Source organism: Phaethon lepturus, unplaced genomic scaffold, assembly GCF_000687285.1.
Source record: "Phaethon lepturus isolate BGI_N335 unplaced genomic scaffold, ASM68728v1 scaffold4649, whole genome shotgun sequence".
Taxonomy (NCBI): Eukaryota; Metazoa; Chordata; class Aves; order Phaethontiformes; family Phaethontidae; genus Phaethon; species Phaethon lepturus.
Genome location: NW_010562610.1, coordinates 11,295 through 22,036, shown reverse-complemented (window position 1 = coordinate 22,036; position 10,742 = coordinate 11,295). Strand labels below are relative to the sequence as shown.

At 38.9% G+C, this 10,742-nt stretch overlaps 1 protein-coding gene across 2 annotated transcripts in view; it reads left to right on the top strand.

Moving 5' to 3' along the window:
- Positions 1–57: 57 nt before the first annotated feature.
- SLC39A9 (solute carrier family 39, member 9) overlaps positions 58–10,742 on the top strand; it is a 19,560-nt gene continuing 8,875 nt past the window's right edge. Inside the window, exons 1-2 of one of the 2 annotated variants that reach the window (XM_010294306.1) lie at positions 58–281; positions 5,564–5,672. In XM_010294306.1, coding sequence (XP_010292608.1) covers positions 186–281; positions 5,564–5,672 — 205 coding nt within the window. In that variant the 5' untranslated portion in view covers positions 58–185. The remainder of the gene's footprint in view (positions 282–5,563; positions 5,673–10,742) is intronic. The other variant, XM_010294307.1, reaches the window with a different exon arrangement.

Genomic DNA, 10,742 nt, shown 5'->3' with positions numbered 1-10,742 from the left:
CTGCCGCACGCCAGGCTCGGAGGGGCTGCCGCTGGGGGCCGAGCCGGCCGAAACCGCCGGGCAAGACAGACATGGCTGCAAGCCTTTCTTGGGAGCTCGGTGTCTGCACGGGTTAAGGCGTGCGGGGCGAGGTGGAAAAGTTGCTGTTGAATTTCACTTTAAGGGACCGGACAGAAAGCAGCGAAATGGATGACTTCCGCTCCATCTGCCTCCTGTCTCTGGCCATGCTGGTCGCCTGCTATGTGGCAGGAATTATACCCTTGGCAGTTAATTTTTCTGAGGTAAGACAGCTTCTCCAAACTGCTCGTTGGTTGCTAAGGAAGAATAGCGGAAACTAGATGGAGAGATCTACCAGGAGGAGTTAGTGCTCTCCCCTTTCGAGTACGGCAGTACTGTTTTGGGTGATGTTGTAACCTTAAAAGATTTTTAAGGAAGTTGTGAGTGCGATATTAATACAAAATCGCAGTGCAAAATTATACTTATTCTACAGTGTGTATAAAAGCCATTTAAATGTGCAAATCTGATCCAACCGTCTTGGTTACAGATGAAATAAAGTCTCAGCATGTGGTGGAAAGCAGCTGGACATAGGTGTTCTTAGAAGATTGTGTCAGAAACTACTGAAGTCAGAGGTTGACTTATTACATGTTTATAGGCTACTCAAATTAGGGCTTTTAAAAATAATTCCATGAATGATCTCAGAAAGCTTTGTTTTGTTTCACAGCCTTGTTCATAGCTTTTGCTGCTAGAAATTAAACCTTAGGTCTTTGATTACAACACAACTTCAAATTATGTTACTGTCCCGTGGAACTCAAGGCATTCTTTTGGAAAAATATCTTGGGTACATAAAGTATTGTTATAGGAGAGGGAGACTTTCATAGATTGAGTTTCCAAGTGGTACAGGAGTTCAGAAGTGAACGTGTTTGGGTGCTTCTAAGAGATGATTGTTGAGGTGATTGCTACAGTCTCTGGAAGTTCCCTAATATCCTCTGATGCCCAAGGGTTTTCTCTGCTTCTAAGTGAGGATTGTTGTATACGGATGTGGTGTAGTGAGAATTTAGTTGTTCTAAGGCAGTAAGAGCTCTCTTATGAGGGGTTTCCCATTTCTACTGGGAGCAGCGCTGCTTTTGGAAAGCAAAGTGCTAGAAGAGAGATGTGACTTGTTCTTCCATCAAGTCAGAGAGTTGGTTGCACCTGTCCTTTGGTCCCATTATTATTAGGAGGTTTTGGGAGCAGTAGACTCTGAACAGCATGGAAGGAAAAGCTGTTTGTTTTGGTTACAGTGCAATTCAGCTAAATGACCATATATTCTTCAGTCTTCACATAAACATTAGCATAGTTCTGCTTTGCCGGTGCTTCATCTGATGCTTTGATGGGCCTTCCGTTACATGTCTTCAATGCTGTTGCTTCCACTGTCTAGCTCTTCAAAACTCACTTTTGCCCTGAAGCCTACAAAGGATTTTCTTCCAAATTTGTGGAGAACATTGCCTAGCATGCTAGCATTGTCTCTTTTATTTAATTTTGCATTTCCTCGTGTATGTGCTTGATGGTCACCTGTTGTCTCTGACTTTATATTTAGTGGTGTTTGAAGGTAGAGTTCTTGATCTGTGTTTTTGTGTTTTATATTTATATAGTCAAATCAGGGGGCTCCTAAACCTTTTGGGGCTTCCAACAGCTGCAGGAAAGGCAACACATCTGTTGTGGATCCAAAAATAACACTCTGCACAAGTAGTAATCACATGTTTATTAGCCTTTTGTGTGTGCAGTATTTTAACCAATGGTACATGCTTGTGCAGTCATGTTTATTGTGGTATCTTAAACTCTCAGAAATTCTTGATTCAGTTTTACACTTTAATTAGATATTTTAAGGTTCCACATGCTATGTGGGTTTAAAAGAAGAGCTGAATCTCTGCAAATTATGTGCAAATACTAGCTAACCCTGGAAGTGTGTAATTAGAAGTTAGAATTGTTTTGTTTAAGAATGATTGCTTAGGCCTGTGCAGCATGGACGATTTCAAATGGATTTCCAGTCATTTGACTGGACTATGCGTTCTATCATTTGCAAAAAGTTTTGTAGATGGCCTTGGTGAGGAAAAATGCCTCCTCCCACTGGCCACTTATAATGGTTAGAAAACAAAAATGAATGTTTTACAAAATGTACCCCAGATGCTGGAGAAAAATAAAATTATTCATTACTGTTAATACATTTGTTCAGATGAGTGTTTTTGCTGTGGAACATATTGGTTGCCTTCTGATGAACCAGTTTCATATTGGTTTCTGTTATTTTATTTAGATTTGGATATTCTTGAAAGTATAAAACTCCAGCAAAGCTGGGTACAACTAAACATTGATGGTAAAAAGGTACTGACTGAACAGAGCTTCACTTTATTTCTGTATGCAGATCTACCCTTTCAGCTTAATCCTGATTTACAGTATTCTGTTGGGCTGACTTTGGTCTGGAAACAACACTATGCCAGCTCTTGAGGCTATCTGCTATGTTGTAGCCTAAATGCAAAAAATGAAATTAAAAAAACTAGCAGTTTGAATCTTTTGCTGGTGTAACAGAGGCAGGCAGTGTTGGCTGGAGTGGGACTGCTTGCTGCTGAAAGTAGGTGCGAGTTTTTGCTAGGTCCAAAAAAGAGTTTCAATACCATGCAGATTTAAAGCAAATACTGAGCTGTGGAACAGCTTGCTAATTTGAGGAATTTTAAGATTTTTTTTTTTTCCATGGGTGTTTTTAACTGTTTAGTGTGTTGCTCTTGTTCTTTAACAAGAGAGACACAATTGGTTTTGTAACTGAAATAGTTTGATTTCTTGGATCAAACTAGATGACTTTTGCCTGTCTGGGTAGGCTGCAATTATTAGATTGCAGTGTTCACTGTGTCTGAGTATTTTGTACCAAAAAGGAGATGGAGACTTCTCTTGAAACAGTAAATTGCTAGTGTGTATTATTTTGATGGATCTTTAAAATTCACAGATGCCCAAATGAAAGCAAGTAGTACTCTGTATTTGCAGTTGTAATAAAACAGTATTACTTCTGACACTTTTTCCCCCCCTGTGTTTTTATATGTATGCATATAAAAGAGATTATAGTGCTGCAGTATAAAAATAATCTTGTTTTTCCTTGTAAGATACTGTATGTTTGCAAAACGTCTTTATTAATGGTGGGTGTTGAAGATTATCTTTTCATGTAGATTGACACTGTATAACAATTTACCAGATATAATTGTTACATATGCCAGCATATTATGCATACTTGTGGAAACTCTACAGGTGTTTTCATCTCTTGCACATTACTACTTGAATTTTCCCCAGCAATGCTCTAATTGTTTCTGCATGGTTACACTGGGTTTGCTTTCAGAAAACTGGTTGTGCATCTCTCTAGAGCCTCCTATTTTTTCTATGAAAGTGTTGCCTATTTCGGTGAGATTAAACAACATGTGTCACTATGGTGCATGAAGGATAACGGATGATGTAATAAGGGTGTGTGACAGGTGGTTTCCTGTTAATTAAACACTGACCTCTGTATCCAGGTCCTCAGTAGTTAGTATTTTAGTAGCACCCAGACATCTCATTGTATACAGAGGAAGATGATGGTCAGTCACAAAATGTATGCTACGCAGTTGTTGTGAGGATCTAAACTCCCATGGTTGCTACATGATAAGGGCTGTTACAGAAATGATGAGAAACAACCTCTGCAAGTTGTTGTATTTTAGAGTCTATTAGATGTTTATGTAACTGGGTTTTCAGTATGTGACTTTGACGTTAGCCTGTCAATGTTGTAGTCACAAGGAAGCAAAAAGCAATAGTAAACTGTTCTTATATTGGTAAAACAGAATTTAGTCAGTTTGGGAGGCATGAGGGGAGGGGTGATACCTCTCTAAGCTTTTTGCCAAAAATTAGAATATAACTAGGAAGATAACCCTTACTCATAGTAGCAAGTACTTATCAACTCTTTATCTGTGTGTTTTTTAATCTTTTTGTAGAAATTCTTCTTGGAATATGAACTAAACCATTTTTCTTTACTAGGCTATAATAATACTAAGGTTATGTATTTTTTGTTTAATTGCAAATTTGCAATATTTATGTAACAAATCCATTTAAAAACCTGTCTCTGCAGACAGGAAAGGGGATTGCCATGGTCTGTAATTACCTGGAGAGTGGAATATAATTTCTATTGCCCTAAGTGCCTTTTAAAAGGAGTTAAAGACTTTAAAGGCTACTGGAAGGCTTAGAAATGGTTGTAAAAACAAGAAGCACTGGTCTGCATTTATGCATCTCCTAATCAGATTAAAAAGAAAAAAAGATTGACATGAAATGTATATTGGCACCGTTATCAGTTTGACTGATGCAGTTCCCTCATTCAAACTCTCATTTGAGTAAGCCTTTTAAAATTATTTTTATAATTCTGGTTTTGCACCTATTTTGGGGATTCAGTCCCTTCTACTGTATTTTGTAGCTACCTGACAGCCTGCAAGTGCTGTGATGCTGTAGTTCTAAAACTTTACCTGGCACCTTATTTTTTTTAATACATGAAACACATCATCAGATCTTTCAAGTACAAAAAAAAGTATCTTTCCCTTAAATTACTTTTTTATCCACAGTTTTATGTTTTTAAAGAAAGTCTGTTCTTCAGTGATACCCTATTAAACAGAAGGCCATTAAAGTATGGTAGTTTTAAGGACAAGCTTCTGCACAGGAGTAGCTGTTTGGTTTAGAGACTGAAATATAGTTCATCTATCATGTAACGGTCTTATAACAGCTTAACTTCATTTATTCTGTCTCGTTAAACCTGTAGGTGAAAGTAGAGCTCTTGATGCTTTTCTCGATAAAATCTGCCTCTTTTCTTTCTGTAGTCCTAAAACTTTTCTTTGTTAAATAAATATAGCTGACTTAGCAGTTTACACTCATACTTGACCAATATATTTGTATGTGTAGATGCATCTACGTTATTGGTTCTCTTGTCTTTCTGTTCTTACTTTGGTAATTCAGTTTTCTTTCTTGTATTTTCTCTTATTATTTAGATTGACTTTTTTTGGGAACAGGCAATTTATCTTGCACTGTGCCGTACCTAGCAGAGATTTTAGGGGAACTTGCATGCTTAAGTATGATTTCTAGTAGGAAGGATATATTTTAAAACAAACCCAGAGTAGAGATAAAACGTAGAGTTGCAAACATGCTTCAAAATTCAGGTACCTTCAATCTTTCTCTGTCTCTGCAGGCCTTCAGAGGCTGACTTGGACCCCAATAATCATTAGTGCCAAATATAGCAATTCTTGCTATTTTCAAGCTATGTTTTCGTTTCTTGTCTGAGGTTAACAGTCAAATGGGTCATCTTTAACTTTAATTTCCTACTTCAGCTGATTGCATTGGACACTGGATATGTTCACTTTTCAGAAAGTTAATCATTAGAAATACAGGACTATGCAACTGGCGCTCTTGAATAAAAATAAGCAAGAGGTTTTGTGGATCACTCGCACCCCCCACCCCAACCTCTGTTCATGAAGGAGAGTAAAGAAAACATTTTCATTCTTAAAGATGACACTTGTTTTGTACTTGCTTGCAGGAGAGATTAAAGTTGGTGACTGTTCTGGGTGCTGGGCTGCTGTGTGGAACTGCCTTGGCTGTCATTGTGCCAGAAGGAGTACATGCACTTTATGAAGACATTTTGGAGGGTAAGAACCAAACCCAGATGGACTTGTTCAAAATAACTTAGGTTGTGGTGTTAATGATATACTGGGGCTTGTTTCTAGGGCTTTTCACGTGAGATTGATGGGGGGGTTTCACAGGAGCATGACACAAAGCTGTCATAGACTCACAGAACTGCCATAGGCATGATATTGTCATTTATGGTGATTTGACAGGGGGATGTGACCAGCCTGCAGATCAGGTGACTCTTGCTGAGTGATCCAGACGTTTGTGGGTCCAGGTACTGTACTGTTCATGGAACCACAGCCTTTTATGCCAGGTCATGTGTAGTGTTGCTTATCCTGGGGAGAGTTAAACTTTAACTTTCACTGGAACTTCAAAGGAGATGTAAAGATGCCTTTGGCAGAGAATTAGATTGTGGGCTTGGAACTTGTCTTGCAATTAAGTTACCTTAACATACTTGGCTGAAAATTATGGTTATATAGGGATAATTCACAGAGTAGGAGGCATTTCTTTCTCAGGTAGTGGAGTCTATTACATGTGGATATCTGCACATGGTTCCAAGTTCAAGCATCCAGTTCTAGTCTGCTGTCACCGGTCTTCAAAACCTCATAGCATCTAATGAATTGCTCAAAGCTAACAGTGATTATGTGTCTTGTAGGGACATGTGTGGATCATATCTTATATCCAAAACTCTTAGTAAACCTGAATTTGAGGTTATCACATTATTTTAAATAGTCAGGGCTCATTAACTCTCTTTGGAGTGCATTTTAAGTCTTGCTTTAGCTTGGAGTCTTGTGCTATTACATTACTGTTGCATGTTCCAGTATGCTCAAAATCAGAAATTTGTCTGAAAGTAAACAGGAGCAACTTAGTGGTCACAGAAGAAAGGACTATAGAGGCTGTAGAGAACTTTACAAGCATCTGATGTACCATTGTTGCTAATCTGGGATTGAGAGATAATAGCAATACTCTGCTTTCCTTGCAGAAAAGGAAATTTCCTTCCTTTCCTACCTTTTTTTTTCTTTTTTCTACGTGGTTTTAAATTTCTTTCTAGTAATATGCTTTAATTTATGCTGGTTTAGTTCCCACTAAATTTATGTTGTTCTGCTTTAAAGTAAGCAGAAGATATTATACAAAATAATCCTTTATCAAGCAGTGAAAGAACCTCTGATTATGCTTTTATACTGTACTGTAATTTGTGCACTCTAATGTAGGATATCTCTAATGAGCCGTAGTTGTGGATTTGCTCTCAATTCAATTTTAATTCTAAGACTAAATTTTTGTTGTAATGCTATGGCTAGCAGCAAATACAATTGCTGTGAACATTTGCATTTTTTTTTTCCCCACTAAATGGGGCATACTGTTTATGTATGAAATCTATAGCCTGCTGTTTAGAGCTATATGCTATATAACTTAGTTTAGTATGTGGAGAAAAAAAGGTACTTCCCATTACTGCAGTAGTAATATCAGAAGTGTTTATCTAGGAAAAAAGAATTTATTCTGTGAATGAGTTCAGATTCAATTCCTAACTCATGGTATTGTGACTAAAGCCAATCTGTCTGTAAAGATTTCTTTTTTATTGCAGAGATGCAAAATTCATGGGTATTATAGATTTAGCTGCAAAAAAATTTTTCTAATATTTAGGATATAGAATCATAGAATTGTTGGGTTGGAAAGGACCTTTTAAGATCATCTACTCCGCTCATTTAGTGAGCAGGGACATCTTCCACTAGATAAGGTTGCTCAGAGTGCCATCCAACCTGATCTTGAATGTTTCCAGGGATGGGGCATCTACCACCTCTCTGGGCAACCTGTGCCAGGGTTTCATGACACTCATTGTAAAAAAATTTCTTCCTTGGATATAGTCTACATCTGCCCTCTTTTAGTTTAAAACCATTACCCCTTGTTCTATCACTGTCCTGCGAAAAAGTCTGTTTCCATCTTTCTTATAAGCCATCATTAAGTAATGGAAGACTGCAGTCAGGTCTCCCTGGAGCCTTCTCTTCTCCAGGCTGAACAACCCCAACTCTCTCACCTGTCCTCCTAGGAGAAGTGTTCCATCCCTCTGATCATGTTTGTGGCCTTCCTCTGGACCCTTTCCAACAGGTCCATGTCTTTCCTGTGCTGAGGGCTCCAGAGCTGGACGCAGTACTCCAGATGGGCATCTCACCAGAGTGGAGTGGAGGGGCAGAATTACCTCCCTCGACCTGCTTGCCATGCTGCTTTTGTTGCAGCCCAGGATACGGTTGGGCTACTGGGCTGCAAGCGCACATTGCCAGCTCATGTTCAGCTTTTCATCCACCAACACCCCCAAGTCCTTCTCAGCAGGGCTGCTCTCAATCCCTTCATCCCCCAGCCTGTACTGATGCCTGGGGTTGCACCAGTGCAAGTGCAGGACCTTGCACTTGGCTTTGTTGAACCTCATAAGGTTCACATGGGCCCATTCCTCAAGCTTGTCCAGGTCCCTCTGGATGGCATCCTGTCCCTCAGGCATGTCAGCCACACCACTCAGCTTGGTATCTTCTGCAAACTTGCTGAGGGTGCACTTGATCCCACTGTGTCACTGATAAAGATATTAAAGAGTACTGGTCCCAATATGGACTCCTAAGGGACACCACTCGTCACCGATCTCCATCTGGACATTGAGCCATTGACCACTACCCTCTGGATGTGACCATCCAACCAATTCCTCATCCACCGAACAGTCCACCCATCAAAGTTAAGCTTTCAAGCTATTCAATGTTAAGCTTATAGATTCTGACAACTTAACAGCTTTCAGTACATTAATTTTGCAACTTCACCCATTTATGTAATTAAATCTAGAAAGGTGCCCAAGGGAGCGTTGAAAGAGGGGGAGAGAGGTGTCCATATTTGTCGAGGTCCAAGTGTACTTTAACTCAGACTGGTTGCTTGTTATCAAAACAGACATTTGTCACTGATACAAAAGTCATTTACTATTCTTTCTGTATTTTCCCACAGGCCATAGAATAAATAATTTCCAATTTTTGACCTTGTAAGCTGAAAGCAAATAGCATATTATGATTCAGATTATTATTTGATCATAAGCCTGTGTATGTGTGTAGTGAAACCTTGGTTTGGGTGTATTGCCAGTAAATAAAATTCCTTTAGCAACCTTAGTGCTTTAACTGGTGAAACTGTGCGGCCACTGTCAGAAAGATTGCCCCAAGTTACCCACTGTGTTTTATGGCTTGAAATGATCTGAAGCAAAGTTAACTTTTTAATATAGATGGCAACAATCTTGTGTGGTCTGAAATTATTTTATTGATCAATCTTCCTCAGCAAAGATATGTTTGTGAAATCTTTCAAGGACTACTGAGCATATTCTGATGTGCTTTGTCTGTAGTAATGGCTTTGTGCCAACATTTTGTACAGTGAGATGGATGTACAATTGTGTCTTATCCAAGGTAATGTATGAATACTCCAGAAAGAAGATGACTTGCTAGAGTAAGTAAAGTTTTTGCTGTTAATGCCTGAAACTTCTGAAAGGGGGTTGCCAACCAACATGACAGGATCCTCTTCATATTCATAGTTTATTTTGTAGTGCAAACTGTTGCGTTGTGAGGGAGTAGAAATTAATGTGTCACCTACTTCCTTATATCGGAGTATGGTCCTGTTCTCTAGGGCACTGGAGCTTTGTAAATGCGTTCTCTGTTTTTTTATTTCTTATTCAAAACCCAAGTTTCTCTTGAGTTCCCATGTAAATTCAGGAAGGCTGCTTGTGTGAGTAACTACATTCTCTAAGCATAGAGGAAGGAAAGGAGACTTTATGAATATAATTACAATTACAGATTGTGATACCATCATTTGGTCTATTGGAGAAACATAGAAGAAGAAACATTCTCTTAGTAGAACATTAAAGAGATTTACAAATATTAATGGAACCTGCCAAACAAACCTGGTTGTAAGCATTGGCCCTGTTCTGGAATGGAGACAACTCCTACTGAATGGTAGGTAGTTCAGGGCCTTGGAGTATAGCATGCAACTCAAACATCTGACTTAGCTTGAGGTATCAGATGTGGAAGTAGCTTTACTATCTCTGTTCTCCCATTAGAAACAGTTGAGTAATACTTACTGTGTGTAAAGCACCTTACCTGCTGTGGAAGTACAACTATGTATAATAACAAGTATGCCAAGGAGTATTAGATGCCTCTTCTGCATCACCCAAAGGACTTTCTAGCCTGATGTCTTGTCTGTGCCAGGGGCCATAAGGGGAAATATATAAAAAAGAAAGAATATATGATTGAGGTGAACAGAGAGTATGAAATCAAGAACTCAGATGTTTACTGTGCTCTATATGGTAGTTGGGAACTTAATTAAAAATTCCCTATCTTTGCTTGTACCTTTCTAACTGTATTTTTGTATGCTGTTGGCAGAAGAAGGCTTAGACATGATTCTTTGCTTATATTGGCTGGAAACAATAACTAGAATTTTGCTAAAAAATAGCTTGCTTAAATCTCTTTTGCATAAATGTATTAAAGCAACTCTTGCCAATCTTTGGTGGCCAATACTGAAAAAGCTATGTACTTCTGGACATTGTTTGCCCTCTGTGTCAGATGGGCTTGCAGAAGCAGCAATTTCCTGTGGTCACAAGCAAGGTTGGAGGAACTCATGGATCTATCTTGAGAGCCACTAGGCCAAAGACTACTGGGCATGTTAAATGCATGTGCCTGAAAAACCTTCTGCTTTCTCTTTAAGCCCGTGTAAATTCAGAATGAGGCTGATGTAATTTCTGTTGAAATTGGTGGGAGTTTTGTGTGTGATGAGTATTTGCTTGTGAAAAATCACACATGCTGGGCAAATGGCAACCTGTAGAAGTCAGTAAAGTTGTATTACGTCTCTGCTCTCTGAAAGTCATTGTAGGTAGAGACATTTGTCAGTTACTAACCTGTGAAATATTTGAAAATGTTTTTAAACTATGAGCTGTGCACCAAATAAAGCATTTTATAGCGTGGAAACTTAATTAAAAACCTGTCCGGCCATCATCTTTCTCCTTCTTAGATTTTGGAGTCATTCTGTGCTCACCCAATTTCAGGGTAGCTCACTGAGACAAAGTAAATGTCTTGGGGTGGGTG